Genomic DNA, 18,573 nt, shown 5'->3' with positions numbered 1-18,573 from the left:
AGCTCCAGATTATCTCTTAATTTCAGATCATTACTCCACATTAGTGGCAAGAAATTTAACAGCATACATATGTATATATATGTGTGTGTGTGTGTGTGTGTGTATATATATATATATGTATATATATATATATACATATATATATATATATATATGAAATATTTATTTAAACTGCTTTACATAGAAAGCCCAAAGAAATGCGAGAAACAGAACTTCCAAACTGAGGGAAAAATAATCTTTGTTTTTTATTATGATTTCTCTGCTCTTGAAGTATAGTGTGGATATAACAATAGTAAACATGCTAAATTGCTTTCTCAGTTTTCCTAATTCTTTCACCATAATTACTTTAAAAACTCGTAGCCTTATCCAGGAAAAATTAGTGTCCATGCCTATTGCTTCATGGACACTTTGTTAAGCTTGGTTACTCTGCCCAAACCAATTCAAGTATTTTGTTTAGTTTTAACACATTCATGCAAAAGGGAAAAAACAGTAAAATAAAGCAAACAGATGATCGGACAAACATAACTTAAACAGCAACAGACAAATCCATCAAAAGACCAGTTGGATAATTCCTACTCAAATTCCTAGGTAGGTACAGGAATATTTTTCTTCAGAATATTCCTGAAAATATAGCAAGGAGAGATTCCTACTTCATATAACCCTGTAAATTATGGCAAGGACACTGTAGAGATTTAGTGTCTGAACGTGCAGATGGGCAGGTTCTGTCCTCTGATAACCATAGTTTTGGAGAATTAGTTAGTTGTCTCTCCTTGGTTGACAGTTTCAAGTACTTTGTAAATAAAAGTGTTCATAAGTGACATTAATATTACATTTAATATTTGTCAAATAATCTTCATAGAGAGATACCCTAAAGCAGGTCACTCTGCACTGTTAAGACTTTCCTCCAATGTTCTATTGGTCTGCATTCCATAACCAGTGCATGTTTGAGCTATGATACTACCTGAAACAAGAAATTATGAATGTGATGGGGCCTAAAGAAACCTTTGGCTCTCTAGGGTAAGAAATAATCTAAAACCTGCTCCCAACTGGTATGTATATTTATAACCATAAATACTTTTTCTTTTACCTTACATATAAGTGAAAATCATGTTTCAGCCTTTTACCTCTGGGAGCTTGCATAGCTTGGAAGTTAATAAGTATTTTATTCTGGTATATATTACTAATAAGTGACATTAGAAAGTTTGTGTTGAATAGTTAAGGAATTTCTTCTACTCAAGTTGTTTATCAAAATCTTAAAATGACTTCTAGCTACAACATCCAGAATAAAAACAGATAGTGGCAATTCAATTGTTTATCAATGACACTTTTATGGCAATGTCTAAATGTCAATTTCTCTGTAACTTAACCACTAAGGATTTTAATTCCCATTAGGCAGTTACATATAAGGATTGACCTATAACACTGGGAAAATGAATTTTTAAACAAAGATTATCTAAAACAATGGGCAAAAATGTATCTGAAGATATGATTTGAAGTATTTGAACACTAAAGACTCATTTATTGATAAAATTATTTTAAAGAGTAAAAGGTAATCACATATTTATAAGTATACCAAGACAACATTGATATTGTTCCCATTTCAATTTACTTTATTTGAAGCTGAGGGCAGAAATCAATATTATTTTCACTTGCAATATATTTTATTTGTGTGTCATCCATTGTGAGTGAATATGGCATATATAAGAGATAGAGATTTATGGAGTCTTTCTAATCTAATTTTACACACAACTAATATTCATTTAAATGGGTAAAAATTTTGATCTGGCACTTCAGTCTATTAAAAATTCAACTTTGAAGTAACATTGTAATTATAACTTAAAAAGAGTTTTCCAAAGTTTCTCTCAATATTTAACCTCTGCTAAAGATAACTGGCTCCTTCAAGCCTAAGTTCCCTGAAATTCTCTGGATGAAAAGTGTAACCTTAATTAAGTATTTTCATCTTAAACTGATATCCACTTTAATAATCTATTTGCCCAAGATTGGATTAAAAAACATGCAGTGTTTTCTTATACATTTAGCTCACAAAGATTTTGTTTTGTTTGTTTTTTCTTAAGCCCCTACTTGTGGAGAGGTTGTGTTATGAAATATAGTTCTTATGAAGTAGAGCACTTTATCCATATAATAAATTGCAGTACTTCAATCATAGAGTCAAATTGATACCCAAGAATTGGTGCCGGTCAGGTCTCTATATTGAAATTCATAACAAAAGAAACAACAACAGCAACAACACAACAACAAAAGGAAATGGACCATGGGCAGGAGTATTTGATCATATGTATATGTATACAAGCTATTCCAAGCTAGAAGTTTCCCAAGAAATTAAGGTCAGTGGAATGGTTTTGGTCATAGGGTCACTGCAATCTAAATGCTCTTTGTAGCATTCATTGTTAAAGACTCTGTGATCTTGGTGTTATGCTTTGCTGTCGTCTTCTTTTGATTGAATGATGTCATTAGAAACCTTAATTTCTATGGTTTCTGGATTTAGGACTTCTTTCCCATTTTCTTCTTTTAAAGGCAATTTTCTGGAATAGAATAGAAAAATAATAAGCAATTGGCTAAGGCACTTTAACTGGTATCTCTTAACATTTAAGTTATTGTTTTGTAGAAGAAAATAGAATACGATTATTAGAATGAAAAAAATCAGATTTGTTAAATATCAAATTGACAGAAATATAATCTAAAAGATAATAATACAATATTGTCTACTGTAAAAATGTGATGTAATGAATAATAATTAATGAAACAAGATATTTGCAGATTTGGATGCACCAAATTGTTCATTATAGGGTGGCTTTGGTTTAATAACCCTCTGGTGTATTAAAAATATAATAAAGTGTTTTGTAGTATGAAAAAGCCAAAATAATTTTATATGTTAACTAGCTGATTTACTAGTACTCCGGTTTTTCAAGTAAAAACAATCAACAGATGCTGCCATATCTGTTACATAAAATTCAAAAGCTGAGTGAATTAGTGATATTTTTTTGGAACTTAATACAAATAGATATATTTCAGGACTTTTCCACTTTTTTATATTTATTATATATGTTTCTTTAACTGGTCTCTTTTCACTATTATTTTTTCTTAATATTTTTGTAATATTTATAGCATTTTTTGAGATTTCCCAATTTTAACCTATGAAGCAATAACAATCTTTGTTTCTTAATATTAAGACAGCTTTACAAATCATACTATGATGACACTAAATCAAGATTTAGAGTTTTTTCTACCAGCCTAAAATCAATGCTTTACTATTACATCTAGTGCATATGGCTTTGAAGGCAGTATTTCCTCCTTTGACAAAATAATTTTTTCACATCAAAAAAATTAAGTTACAAATAGAATTCTAACTCACCTCTGTGACTTCAGTCTCACCATTTTATGGAGTAGTGAATGCTACTATGCTAGTTCCTCTGGGATTTATTTGTAATTTCTTTTATGTTTCTGAATGAGAAGAGAAAGCCATGTCTTCTGAAATTCAAAGCTATTATGCGAAAACTAACCAATCGAAAGTAAGTTATTTCATTGCTGGAGTGAAGCAACATCTACTTTGTACTTACTAGGGCAGGCTCTCTTTTATGTTTATTATAAGTAGTGCATTCAGAGTTATTTTCTCCCATTCCCAAATACTGAAAACATTGATAATAAAGGATTATAAAAACAATGGGTTATTTCTAGCAGCAAAATATACAGAAATTTAGAGCTTGAATGGGAGGTGAGCATAATGCTTAATATATCTCTTACTCACAAAACTATGTATTAAATTTGTAATTAACCAGTGTTTTCAACTAATTATGGAATGGTGTATTTTTGCATATGTATTTATTCACTATTTATATTTATGTTATATTGTATTTTTAAAGATTGCTGTTAATGCTATTATTTTTATGTTGAGTATTTCTTTTCTTCAATTGAGAACCAGAGTAGTTATTAAATCATCTTGTTTTGGTTTGGTTTGGTTTAGTTTGGTTTGGTTTAAAAATACAGCCCTTTCTATGTAAGGGCATTTTCTTAACTAGTCTTCATACACACCATTATATCATAGTCAGTGTTAATTAATAGATAGGAATTTGCTTTGCTGTGTAATATTTTGCTTCATTGAAAAGATTTCGGATTTCCAAAGGGAAGTGTATAGATGTGTTTATTTCACCCTATTTCTATTTTAGACTGTCATATTCATATTCAAAGCAATAACTAATTTTCTGACACATTTTTATTTCAATAAAGATCAATCACATTTTACAAGTATCACTTTCTTTCTTTCTTTTTTTTTTTTTTTGCAGTATGCAGGCCTCTCACTGTTGTGGCCTCTCCCATTGAGGAGTACAGGCTCCGGACATGCAGGCTCAGTGGCCATGGCTCACGGGCCCAGCCACTCCGTGGCATGTGGGATCTTCCCAGACCGGGGCACGAACCCGTGTCCCCTGCATCGGCAGGCAGACTCTCAACCACTGTGTCACCAGGGAAGCACTACTTTCTTAAAGAATAAGATAGTGTAGGAAAATCCAACTTTTTGACATGCTTGCATCATTTTTAATATTTTTGCATAAACTTATGTGTATATGTGTGAACAGGAGATTTTTCTCTGATGATAGAAAATCTTCATGTGAAGTATCTCTATAGAAAATGGATTTTAGATATTCACATGCACTTTCATTGAAGAAGAAACAACATTGTTTTTAAAATGATGTTATTTGTCAATATGTGCTACAAATAATGATAATGTGTTCATTACTTTACAAATACTTATCCAAGAATAATTAAGCATTTCAAGCTACATACTCAGGTTCTGTGAGTGGTGTGGTTTCATTTGGCTCATTTACTGGGCTCCCATCTTCATGGTTAGTAATTCTTTCATCCTCTGTTCTCATCTCCACTATTGGTTCTTTTGATCCATCTTTCCTAGAAAAATAAAGAAAAAAAAACTTACCTATTAAATGTAAAAAAAGGATGCATTATGGAACATGGTTAAAATCTCTACAAAATCCCGCCACCCATGGATTCTGATCCAGCTTGGTCAGAATAATACCACTAGGATTTTTTTTTTCCATTTAAATTCATCTAGCCATATATTGTTCAGAAAAAATAGAAAGAAGAAATTCCATTTTGTCTAGAATTCTTTTCCTCTTCAAAATTGTGTTAAATATTTCACAAAAGTAGTTCAAATTTTCAATTTGATTATGCAGTTTCTTTTGGAAAATAAATGAAAATTATTTCATTAAATAAAATTTATAACATGAAGTAGCTTCTTCCCCTTAATTAGCCATACACATTAAAATATATATTTTTTATTTTAAAAATAACATCAAATAAAAACATGTTTTATTTGAAAAATAACATTGCTTCTATATCAAAATTTGGAAGTTAAAATTTATATATAAGATGATTTTAGTTTCAAATGTCTCTGAATTTATATGATTTTAACTATAATGCAACCATTGACGTATTTAATATATTCATGTTTTCAAGAAAATAGTTTAAAAAGAACAATATTGTAACATATATGCATGATTATTTTCACTTATAATTTCTTATCCATGTCATTTTATTAGATGTCTAAAATCTGAAATTAAGTGTAATTTATCATAATTGTGAGTAGAAATTTTACTGCAAGGTTTTGTAGCACAAAAAAGTAAATGAAAGAAAAACAAGGAAGCCATTTGCTGATGATAAAGAATGAAGTGAGATATAATGGTTGAGAATGATGTACTCATCATACAGATTTCAAATATGGCACACGAAAAAAAATTAGGAAGGGATGGGTGTTTTCAACTACCCAGGAATATAGTCTTACCATAAAATCCCACAATTGTGCCCTATGTATTTATCTAAATGAGTTGAAAATTTATATCCACAAAAAAATCTGTGCATGAATCTGTACAGAAGTTCTATTCATAATTGCCAAAAATTGGAACAAACTGAGATGTCTTTCGACAGGTAAATGGATAAACAAGCTGTAGTACATCCATACAGTTGAATATTACTCAGCAATAAAGAGAAGTGAACTATCAAGCCAAAGAAAGACATAGAAGAACTTTAAGTGCATACTGCTAAGTTAAATAAGCCAGTCTGAAAAGATTACATACTGTGTAATTCCAACTAAACGACATTCTGGAAAAAAAAAAAAACAAAAAACAAAAAACTATAGAGACAGTAAAAAGATCAGTGGTTGTCAGGGGTTCAGGATGAGGGAGTGAGGGCAGGATGTAATGGTGAAGCACTGGTCATATTAGGGCAGTGAGTGTACCCTATTTGATACTGTAGTGGTTTCATCATCATCATATGATGATGATTAGTTCTCTAAAATCAAGTAAACTAGGATTATATTTAAAAGAATGCAAACAACAAAAACCCAACAATGGCTCAAATATTTAATAGACCTCACAAATGCTGAGACCTGAAAAAGAAAAAAATATTAAGGCTAATAAAACACTTTGATCAGGTGGCAGGTGTGATGTTGTTGCTTTTATTTGAGTATGTAGGTACCTCACATAAACACACAAAATTTTGAAGAAAATCTAGAAGTCAACAGTGAAGCACTCTTTTTACACCTTTAAAATTCAAATGTCTGCTGGAGCTGGTGGTTCAAACATGTTTAACAACATCCCCTGTTTTGGGGCTCCAAGGAAGCAAGATCTATATAATAGTAGAGATGATAAAGAAGCACTTCATCATTAGATTTTAGTTGTTTTTTTTTTTTCTTGGTTGTTTGCTGTTGTTGTTATTCTTCAATTGATTCTTTTAAAAAATTATTCATGATAGTAATGCTCTTGATGACATAGAGGATAATACTGTTTGAAAAACATGGCTATTGATGATTCAAAAAATCATCAAGATGAGCAGAAAAATGATTCAAAAAACAGATTTTATTTTTAATTATTTTAATAACAGGTACAGATCTGTGATGAAATGAAACAGAATGTAAAGAAAAGATAGAAAAGATAGTGAATTTGGATTTTAATTGTATACATTCTTACCAAAAGTAAACAGATAAGCAAAGAATTTTAAACTAGAAAGGATAAAATAAACATTATCTAAAAGAAATGAAGGTGTAACATGAGAAAATGGTGAGTTGTCCTAAAATCTTTATTTTTGGTTTTAATGATCTTTTTGATTTTTAGCTTGTTAGCATACAGTACAGAATAATACAAAAAAGTAGAGAGGGAAAAGTGACTCTCCCTACCACTGACTGTAGGATATTTAGTTAATCTATCAGAGAGACAATTACTGTTGCATATTTTTACCTTGTTTCCAAGAGATACTGTAGGCACATGCCAGCATGTATGTGTGAAAGTGAATTATTTTTAAACAAAGCATAACATACTAACTGTGTGTAATTTTCTTTTTCAATTTATACTAGGTATTAGCTGGAAGCCATAAAAGAGCATTTAGAACTGCCTTAATCTTTTTCATGGTGCATACTTTCCCATTGTATATATTCACAACAATGTATTTGAACAGTCTTTAACTGACAAACATTTAGCTTGTTTCCAACATTTCCTATTACAATAAATACTATCTGAAGCACACATATAACCTACATGAGTCTAATTCCTATTCTGTATAAATTACACTTAATTATTATCCTAGTGATATCAGAATAATTACCAATATGGAATTATAAAGAGTGACAAAGCAATATTTTGTTTAAATTGGCATAAAATATATGCCAAAATTTATAGAAAATTTTACAATTTATAAACTGGTAAACACAGAAATTCTGGCCAGATTTCTGGAACTGATTATTAAGCAGAAAATGATGACAAGTGTAGCAGAGCAGTTAAGAGGATGTGTCCTAGAACCAACCTGGCTGGCTCTCCCAACTCACTGCATAAACATTTCTGGCTTGGTTAGTAAAACAGAGAAGATAAAGATACCAAATTAATTTCTGCCATGTCCTTAGACTAGTGCCTGACATACATGAAGTACTCAATCATTGTTAACTGTCATCATCATCCTAGGAGGGCAAGGAGGATTTATGTTAGGAAATATACTACTAAAACTTGCAACTTGAACAAATTAAATAGGAACAAAATGGAAATATCTTGATGCAAACTGAGAAATAATATTTTATACAGTTGATCAATTCTTAAATGAAAATGTAAAGTTCATATAAATAATGGCATCACTAGCATAATCCAAACTTTGGGATAGATTGGGGAAACTATTTACAACAAATGCAACATCAAATGATTAAGGGTCACATTATATAATCAACAAGTGAGAGAAAAGTCAAACAACTCTATGAAAATGTGTAAAGAATATGAACAGGAAATTCCAAGAAGAATAAAATGACCAAAAGAAAATCATAAAACAAATAAGCTCAGACTCATCCCTGATTAGAAAAATGCAAATTTTAAATGATATTTTTCACTTATTAGATTGAAATATAAACTGATAATAGGCAGTGTTTGAGAAGCACTGTAGGAAATATATGTTCTGTGATTATTTGGGATGTGAATTGGGAAATACATATTCTATGATTATTTGTGAGGTGAATTGGTACTGGCTTTTGTGAGCAATTTGCCAGTATTTTTCAGTTTTGATCTTCTATTCTATATGTAGGAGCTTCATCTACATTTACAACAGGATTGATGTAAAAACGAAGTTCAAAACAGCATAATATACTTTAATATTATAAAGATATTAAAAGTCTTATCTAAATTGTAACAATAGAGAAGTGGATAAATATACTATGATGTATAATATTATGGAATACTACTTATTTATTTTAAAAGAGTCAGAAATTCATGTACTGAAATGGGACATTTTGAAGCTGCATTGTTATGTGAGAAAAATTGCACACACACACATACATATAAACATATGTACATATAAAAATTAGTGTGGGCTTCCATGGTGGTGCAGTGGTTGAGAGTCCACCTGCCGATGGAGGGGACACAGGTTCGTGCCCCGGTCTGGGAAGATCCCACATGCCGCGGAGCAGCTGGGCCCATGAGCCATGGCTGCTGAGCCTGTGCGTCCGGAGCCTGTGCTCTGCAACAGGAGAGGCCACAACAGTGAGAGGCCCACGAACCGCAAAAAAAAAAAAAAAAAAATCAATGTGTGTATGTGTGAGGGGAGGTGTATGTTTGTGTGGTGTGTGAAGTCAGATGTAATTCTTACCTTTGCTTCTCTAGCTTTTTCATAATGTTTTTATTTATTATTATTATTATTTTTATTTATTTATTATTTTATTTTTTATTTTTTATTTTTTGTGGTACGCGGGCCTCTCACTGTTGTGACCTCTCCCGTTGCGGAGCACAAGCTCCGGATGCACAGGCTCAGCCACCATGGCTCACGGGCCCAGCCGCTCCATGGCATGTGGGATCTTCCCGGACTGGGGCACGGACCCGTGTCCCCTGCATCAGCAGGTGGACTCTCAACCACTGCGCCACCAGGGAAGCCTAATTTTTTTTATTTTTGAATTTCTGTAGTTTGAAAATTATATGCTTAGGCGTAGTTTTTTGTTTGTTTTATTTTGATTTTTATCCTTCTTGGTGTCTTCTGAACTTCCTGGATCTGTGGTTTCATGCTTGATATTAATTTAGGGATGTTCTCAGTTATTATTGTTTCAAATATTTATCCTGTTCCTTTCTTTCTTTCTTTCTTTCTTTCTTTCTTTCTTTCTTTCTTTCTTTCTTTCTTTCTTTCTCCTTCTGATATTCCTATTGTGCATATGTTTAGCCTTTTGTAGTTGTCCTACAGTATTAGATATTCTGTTTTCTTTTTTTTCAGTCTTTTTGTTGTTGTTGTTGTTTGTTTTTTAGTTTTGACATTTTCTGTTAAGATATTCTCAAGATCCTTTCCACAGCCATGTCTAGTCTTGCTAATAAGCTGGTCAAAGGGATTTTTCATTTCATTATGGTGTTTTTGATCTCTAGCATTTCTTTTAGATTCTTTCTTAGAATTTCCACCTCTGCTTACATTTTCCATCCCTTATTCCATGCTGTCTACTTTATCTATCAGAGTTCTTACCATAAAAAGAAAAAAAAATTCTTAGTCTGATGATTCCAACATCCCTGCCATATCGAATCTGGTTCTGATGCTTGCTCCATCTCTTCAAACTGATTTTTGCCTTCAGTGTGCCTTGTAATTTTTTCTTGATAGTGGGACATGATGTACTGACTAGAAGGAACTGCTAAATATAGGTCTTTAGTAATGTGGTGGTAAATTATGGTGTAAAGAGGATGCATTCCATATTCCCATGATTCAGTCTCAGCCTTTTAGTGAGTCTGTGCCCCTGGACTGTGAACTTCATAATTTTTTTTCTCTTTTTTTTCCCCTTTAAGTGGAACAGGATGGTTAGAGTGGACTTGCGTTGGGTATTTCCCTTCTCCCATGTGGCAGTAAAGGGGGCCAGCACTATGTATCCCTCTTTCTGCATGCTGAAAAGCCATTTACACACACAGACACACACACACCCACTTGACTAGTTACTTCCTATTCTTTTTTATATTTTAGTTCTTTCACAACTTGCTCAGCTAAGTCTGATTAAGTAAATTCATTCTTTTTTGAAAAGTAATATTTACAACAGAAGTTTCTTATTTATTTATCCATTTGATTGTTTTTTAATCTAAATGTGTTTCACATCACAGTAACTAGTTGATGGTAGGGACTAGTTTGCTTCCTCACAGTTGTATCTCTGGAGCTTAGATAGTGCTTATCTATCTAGATAGTGCTTATCTAGGTGTTCAATAAATATTTGCTATTGCAAATTAATGCTTGGGTAAATAAGAGTATACATAAAGTTTGGTAAAATAATAATCTTTAACCATTTTATAACATAAACTATGAGAATTCAAGATAAATGTTAATTTATATTGAAAGCCAAATAATGGAATATTCTAGGACTTTACACAATGCCATCCTGTATGCCATTGACTTTAATTTCTCTTTTTTTCTGCAATATAATGTTCTTTAAATAAGAATGCTCTAAGTCTTTAGTTAATGTGTTTTGTAAGAAATCTACACAGTCTTATAACTTGTGATAACATGAAGGGACTAGTCTTAGAATGCTTGGGGTCATATTTAGAAACTAGTATATATCCAATTCATCAAATCAATTATGTCCTATTATTCATTGAGGTTTTATATAATGTTTTTCCAATTTGAATAATGAATTTTTGCAAAAGAGTTGAAAACTTTTTTTCCTAAAGCAGAGGAAACTGTGATTTAAAAACTTATAATGGACAACAAACATGGAATGAACCATGTGTTTTCATCTTTCCAAGTCTTTAAGGTTAATTAAACTTGGCAGGAATTACAAACAAAAGTGTTGGTGGATAAATTACCAATTAATAAAGTCAAACAAAAACAAACAGCAGAACTTAGATGTACCTCATTTTTTGCATATGGTCTTCAACACCTCTGTAATTAATTAAGACAAAAAAGTGAAGGTCCTTTTGGATTTTTCTCTTTCTTTCACCCCAAAGTTGAGTCAGTCAGCAGTACTTGACTCTACCACATCTATATTTGGGTGCTATACACTTTTATATGCCTATAATACTACTGGCTTGGTACAGAAGACCATCATTTTCTACCTGGAATATTTCAAGATTCTCCTACCCAGTCTCCCTGATTTCAAATCTTTCCTTTTCACCTACCAACCCTCCAGTAATCCTTCTTCACAAGTAGCTAAATAAACCGTTAAAAAAAACTTTCAGTTGCTTTCTATTTTGAAAATATTTCCTTACTTTGACCAAGAAGATTTAATACATTTTTACTCAGATAATTCTCCCACCTGATTGGTACCACTCTCTTTCCCTGCCTCATTCCACTCAGATCCATTTGGCCTTTAAGTAACAAGCTCATTCCTGACTTAATGGCTTTTGTATTTATTGTTACATTGCTTAGAACGTTCCTCCCCTTGATCATTATATTTCTGGCTCTTTATCACCCACGCTTCAGCCTAAGTTTCACCTCCCTGGAGGGGTCTTTAATGAACCAACCTCTAGTAACAATTGTCATTCTGTTTTTCATTTTTCTTAGTGCTTATCACTACCAGACATTTTCAATTTTAGTGTTGATTATCTGTCTTCCTACATTGAAACATGAATTCCATGTGAACAAAGTTCTTGTTTGTTTTGTTCACCACTTTATCCCTAGATTGTATAGAAGTGCTCGTTACCTAGTATTTATTCCATTTAGTTAATAGTAAAGCAACAATGAAGATATATAAAATTCAATTTTGAGTCAATGTGTGCATATATATATCATATGTATATATGTATAATTATGTTATATAGTACATTGTTTTCTTGATATGTGAAAAAGTAACTAAAACTAAATTTGGTGATATGTTTATTTAGTTAACAAGACAATTTCAAAGTACAGCAAGTTATTAGGAAGTACAATATGCTTCTATGAGGAAAGCAAGATATATTGAATAGTGAATTGTTTCCACTACATTTACTATGTCATACATTAATATCTCTTTCAAGTATGAAATAGAGCCTAATTTCTGTTTGTTCTTTGCTATGTGCTGTGTCCAACAAGTAAGCAGGTGACATTTTGATTGTAATATTTAATGTAACCTTTTAATTGAAAATTTATACTATCTAATTTATTATCCCATGAAGTGAAAATATTCCTTACAGAATACCCATGAAAAATGGTCATAGACAAATTGCCTAGAAATATTGAAATGGGCTTTGGAGAAACAAAACAAAACAAAAAGCAATATAAAAACAAACAAACAAAAAAACAATGTGGCCATGCAAAATGGATTCTCCTATATCCCTAAGCCTAGAAATTAATGTATGAGACCGTACATGCTTAAATGTATGTATCAAAAATGAATAGAAATGGCTCAACAATAAAATGAAATGAATTGCTGACACACAGAACGCCATGAATGAATTCTAAAACATTATGCTGAGTGAAAGAAGGCAGACACACAAAAAATACACATTGTATGAAACTATATCAAGCTTTATAAGAGCTAAAATTTATCTATGATTTAAAAAAAATAGATTATTAGTTGCCAGGGGTAGGGAGAGTTGCCTGGAGTAGTGTGGGTTGTCTGGTTAGGAACATGAGAGAACTTTTGAAGATGATGTTAATATGGAAAGCTCTTTGCATTTCACTCTAAGTTTTGCAAGAGGAAAACATAAATTTTGAGCTCTTTGTAGTGATATGCAGTGTCTATCATTACTTTGATGCGGATGTCTGATACTCACAGGTATGCAGCTTTTCCTTCTTCAAGTTCTTTACTTTTACCACTGGAGCCACTTTTCTTCCCACACATTCTCCTGGTGATGCACATCAATAACCCACATTGTCGAATAAAGAAGCAGCTGACGTCTGTTACCACGAGTATTAGCAAGAGTGCAGCGACTCCCAGACCAATGACTGCTCCAAGCCCAAGACCATTAAAAAGTGTGTCTTAAAAATAAAAGAAAATAATTTTATTAAACTCCAAATTAGAAAAGTTTATACAGTTATTTTAATAAAAGAAATCATCTTATCCGAGAAATATTCAACTTAAGAGACAGGAAAAAAATATCTTCATTAGCATACATCAATTTCATGATTGCTGGGAGCTATTGTCTGGTTTTCAAACAATGTTTTAAGCAACTGACATGTTAAGGATTTGAAATATTTCTTACAAACTTTCTTTAAAAAACACCCTAAGTAACCCTTCTTTCCAATATACTTCTTGATTATCTTTGGGGAAGATAATTAATATTTTATCATAACCCTAACTATACTCTACCAGAAAGTCAGAGCCATTAATAGATCATCACTTTGTTAAAAGAAAAAATATAGTCGAAACTCCTGTAAGAGAAGTGTTAAATAAATGCTCTATATGGAATCATTTCAGTTTTAAGACTTGGGCTTGCAAATGATGCTGGAGCACTTTGCTTTGACAGAGAATGCTCTTTAAAATATCTGCCTAGAAATATTTTAAAAATCATCATTTCAGAATAAATGGTTTACTTGTATTTCTCCAGTTAATATTTTAACAAATCATATTAGACTAGAAGCAAACTTTAACAGAATTGTGGTAATTATTACCTTTCTGAAGTCATATTGTGAAAAGATAGGGGAAGATGGGAGCCACTTTTCTGTGACATATGGTTGCAGAAAATTCCAAAAGTCACGGAATTCATGAAAGAGGTGATGGAGAACAGGGTGGAATAGGCTGACTGACAAAGTAAAAATGGCAAGAGTTGCTAGTACAGCAAAAATGAATCAAACATTATATGCCTGTAGTCGAATATGAGGGTAGATTACACAACTATAACAATGTAGATAGGAAAGTGAACACAATGGAAAAACACAGGATTAAACTGGTGATACTGTGTTATCTAGAGGGAAAAAGGAATTATATGACAATTTTATAGAATTGTTCAAAATGATCAACATGATCATGTCAAAATTTGCTTATGTAACATTATAAAATTATAAGTATCATTTTTAATCATAAAATATAATTTTCATTCAGCATCATAATCACATGGTCAGTCTGTGAGTGGTGTGCAATGCAAGTGACAGATACAGGGAGAGATGCAAATTTGAGTTTTGAGAAAACCTCTTCTGAAAAAAATGTATATGTAAAACAAAGATTTTGTAAGTCATATTTTTAAAGTTAGGTCCAATATATTTTAATCATGACTGGAGAAACTGTGATCCAAAGGAAATGATATAACTGTCCTTATGTTGAATCTTCCACTAACAGGCCAGTCTTGAATATGTCACACCTCTCTGAATCCTAGTTTATTTTTCTGAGTCTAATGTCTAAACTTATTTTATTTTTTCCAGGAAATACATGTTATTTATATTTCTTAACACTCTAATAGCTTGCAGATAGATTAATAAAAATCATTCTATTTGTTACATGGTGCCTGTCACTTACCCAGGCAACTTTGTTCTTCACGTGTGATAGAATACACATATTCTACAGTGTCCCCATGATGTTGCACATAAGAATTCTTTAAGCACTGAATCAAAATACTTGGAACTCACATGCCCAAAAAAAGTGTGATTTTGATTATAATTATTTTATTTCTGATAATGAGAAACAGGTGATAAACACATGACAGTGGTGAAGGAAAAAAAATGTTCATGCCATTTTCAGAATCTCCTTCCCCTATCAAATTTTAACATGCTATTTAGATGGTTTTAGTGTAGAAAAATTGCCTAGTTCATATCCAGAGAAATTATTAGCTTCCACAGAACTGTTATCACATGAACCCATTTTAAGGGAAGACTAGAGAAATAAAAATATTTTTCAGCCATGGATATTTAGTATCTTTTTTATGCAAAGTTCCAATATACAAATGGACAATGAGATTCTAAGTATTGTTTAATAATTTTCAAATATGTATCTATATGCACAATTAAAAAAATATAGTGTCCCCTGCTATAAAAATAATATATCAAGCACACCAGGATTTCTTTTAGTGATTTAAGAAATCATTTTATGCATATTCTTCCATTATCCTTTTTCAAATATAAATGATTCTCATCTGAATATACTATTACAATATAATGAAGACAACTCAGCTATGAAATATCTTTGATTATATGTAAAGCAAAAATATGTTTTACAGTGTTCATAAGTAATTATTTTGTATGTACTTCACATGATTCAACAACCAAACCTCAGACAAGAATAGTAGAAAAATACATCTCCATTTAAGCTTTAGCCCATCCGGATATATTGACTGAGACGACATATGAACTTTAATCGCTTCTTTCTTACTTCATTTAGGTTCCTCTCACATGCAGACATAGTTCTAGACAATGAATCCCACAACTCAGTTATGATATATCTGGTCCAATATATAAATCCCCATTTACCTTTATAAAATGTGAAGACTCTTGCTTTGTATTTAAATGTACTGGATCTGGTGTCAGAAAATCCTGGTTCCATCACTTACTCCTATATATCCTTGGCTGAGTCATTTAACTTTTCTCTAAGGTTGAGATGTCTCTTTATTGAAATGGGGACAATTAGGAAAACAACCACCACAAACTAAGTCCTGAGGTTGTTGGAAAGATTTTTGTGAATATAATAATGTATTTAACACCTCGAAAACTTTTGCCCAACACTAAGTAAAAATTTAATGAGTATTATTATTATTACTATATTATTATTTTTATTATTATTACAAAATTCTAACAAGATGAGGTTTTGGTGAAAAAAATAGACCATTTAAATTTAAATTAGTCCAGTAAATACATTTCTTCATCAGCAAACTTCAGAATCTCTTGTTAAGCATTGATTATTCTCCTGAGAAAAAGATCACTTTTTAAAAAAATGACTTAGTTTTAGCTAGTTAGATTTTAAATGATAAATATTTTATTCATGACCTTTTTATCTTTAAACCAGTATATTGACCTACTCTATTCCCAAGTTAGAAAAAGCTCTTAGAAACATTATATTTGTAAAGCACCTTATAGTAAGGGAATATTGATGCTAAAATATCTATTACTTTTTTCTAGAGAAACAATATTATACCTTTTTAACAATCTTAACAAACAAGATTACAATTTTGGAAGATTACTAGAAGTTATTTTTTTATGTAAAACCAAATATATTTTTGTCATTTGCACAGAATAGGCATGGACGTTGAATACGTTTATGTTATAAATATTTAATTATGTTTTATTTTGAAAGATTTTAAAAAAATATTTCAGCTTAAGAATGTATTTAAATGCTCACACATTCTCATATCTCATGAAGTTAGGCTATAATAACTATAAAAGCTAAATTTTCTGTTCTTTTTTTCTTTTGACACCAATTTAATCTATTGTGAAAGTTCACTTATTTGTCTTTGGACTTTTCACAAAGTCATAATCATGTGTAACATTACATCACTAGTATTGGGGGACTAGCAGTGATTTATTTCCTCAATAACATACAAAAAATCTTTATAAGTAAATTATGGTTTTAATTACTTAACAAATTGAAACTGAGCATAGCAATCATTTAAAGGGTTTTATTTATTTAATTTATTTATTTTAAAGGATTTTAAATTAATCTTTTCAGTTTCCCAGAATACTTACACATGTGTTTTATGATATAATTTTTATTAAACTCCATTATCTAAACAAAAATATTTTCAGGTCTCTCTTCTAGCTAAGAAAAATGAGGTCCAGAGAGTATAGTGACCTAAGTCACAAGATAACCCTTAATACCCTTAATATTAGATCTGTACAAATGAAGACTATTTAGCTTCCAGTTCCATATAAATATATTGGCCTCACCACATGGCTTCTGGGATCTTAGTCCCCTAACCAGAAGTTGAACCTGGACCATGAGAGTGAAAGAGCCAAGTCCTAACCACTAGACCACCAGGGAACTCCCCGGTTTTATACCTGTGTTCAAGTCAACATTTTGTACTGGATACTCAGCTTCAAATAATCAAAAGATAGAAATAAAATTTAGTGACTAAATTAAAATGTATAATTTGCTTGCATAAAAATGTCAATATCCATATTTTCCCATATGACTAGTGGAAAAACAACTATTTAAATGAGGTATAATTATGCAACTAATTATTTCTTGCTTTTATGTATTTTTCTTGAATTCTTATTTTCAGCTTCTATTTTAGTGATCTTTTGTATTGCTCTTTTGAAAAGGGATTTCATATTAGAATTGAATAAGAATAAATAATTTTGGAATCAAAAATTTAAACATCTATTTTTAGGTACATATTTTACTATTGAAAGCAAATATGAGAATCAGTCTAAATGAGTTTTTACAATCTCCCTCCAAGCTGTACCTCCCACACCGTGAAATTTAAAAATTGGCTAACTAAACCAGTATGTATCCCCAGAGCTTTATGTACTTGCAATTTAACAGTCATCAAAATATAAAATCAAAACAAGAATATAAGAAAAAAAAACACTTCATTTCAAGTCCATCATATTCATGTGTTTTCCATGTTCTGTTGTAGAAATTAACTCATTGCTAGAACACTGCATTAATTTTCCATGAAATATACTATGTTTATATGTTTTTCAAAAACCACTACAATTTATAAAAGTAGCATTGTTTTCTGACTCCTTATGTAGTTCAGTTTTTTAGTTAACTGTTTTTCTATAGTTTGAGAATTACTTTTAGATGTGGAAAGTTGTGATAAAAATATGGAGAAAAAACTTTTTTCTTAAGTTTTCTTAATTTAAAGCGTCCTAAAATGGAGATTTAGTTGTTGCTCCCAAAATAGTGGTAGTTATTTTCATAAGCGATATTGCTAAATACAGTGAGTTTAAGTGTATAAAAGATAACACGAAAAGCCCTTTTTGGTGTTCATCATGGCATTAACTAGATACTATACGCTTCCACAATAGAGGTAGGTCTATTTGTCTCCTGTTTATATATTCTTCCTTCATTCTGCCTAGTGTCACACATTTTCAAATATCAAATGATTTCTGGAAAATCTAGGTATAAATCTATACACACGTATGGTTCATCCTATGTGGAAAGATGAAGTAGACAGCTTTCTGCATTTGAGCTCCATCTAAGCAGTGATGGTCAGCCACTCAACTACTTTAAAATCAAACATCTGGGTTATCTAAAGTCTTTTGTGTCTACACAGTTAC

The 18,573-nt window shown here is 31.2% G+C and overlaps 1 protein-coding gene across 3 annotated transcripts in view; it reads right to left on the bottom strand.

The window, feature by feature from the left end:
* Positions 1-2,376: 2,376 nt before the first annotated feature.
* Positions 2,377-18,573, bottom strand: part of NCAM2 (neural cell adhesion molecule 2) — a gene marked incomplete at both ends in the record, with an annotated part of 489,199 nt that continues 473,002 nt past the window's right edge. For 2 of the 3 annotated variants that reach the window (XM_082625379.1, XM_082625381.1), the window contains 3 exons: positions 2,377-2,543; positions 4,801-4,920; positions 13,200-13,404. In XM_082625379.1, coding sequence (XP_082481505.1) covers positions 2,432-2,543; positions 4,801-4,920; positions 13,200-13,404 — 437 coding nt within the window. Of the gene's footprint in view, positions 2,591-4,796; positions 4,921-13,199; positions 13,405-18,573 lie in introns of all 3 variants that reach the window. The other variant, XM_082625378.1, reaches the window with a different exon arrangement.

This window comes from Mesoplodon mirus (assembly GCF_964341445.2).
Source record: "Mesoplodon mirus genome assembly, chromosome: 6".
In the NCBI taxonomy this organism is placed as follows: domain Eukaryota; kingdom Metazoa; phylum Chordata; class Mammalia; order Artiodactyla; family Ziphiidae; genus Mesoplodon; species Mesoplodon mirus.
Note: the sequence above shows the minus strand (reverse complement) of the source record. Positions and strands in the feature narration are given on the sequence as shown.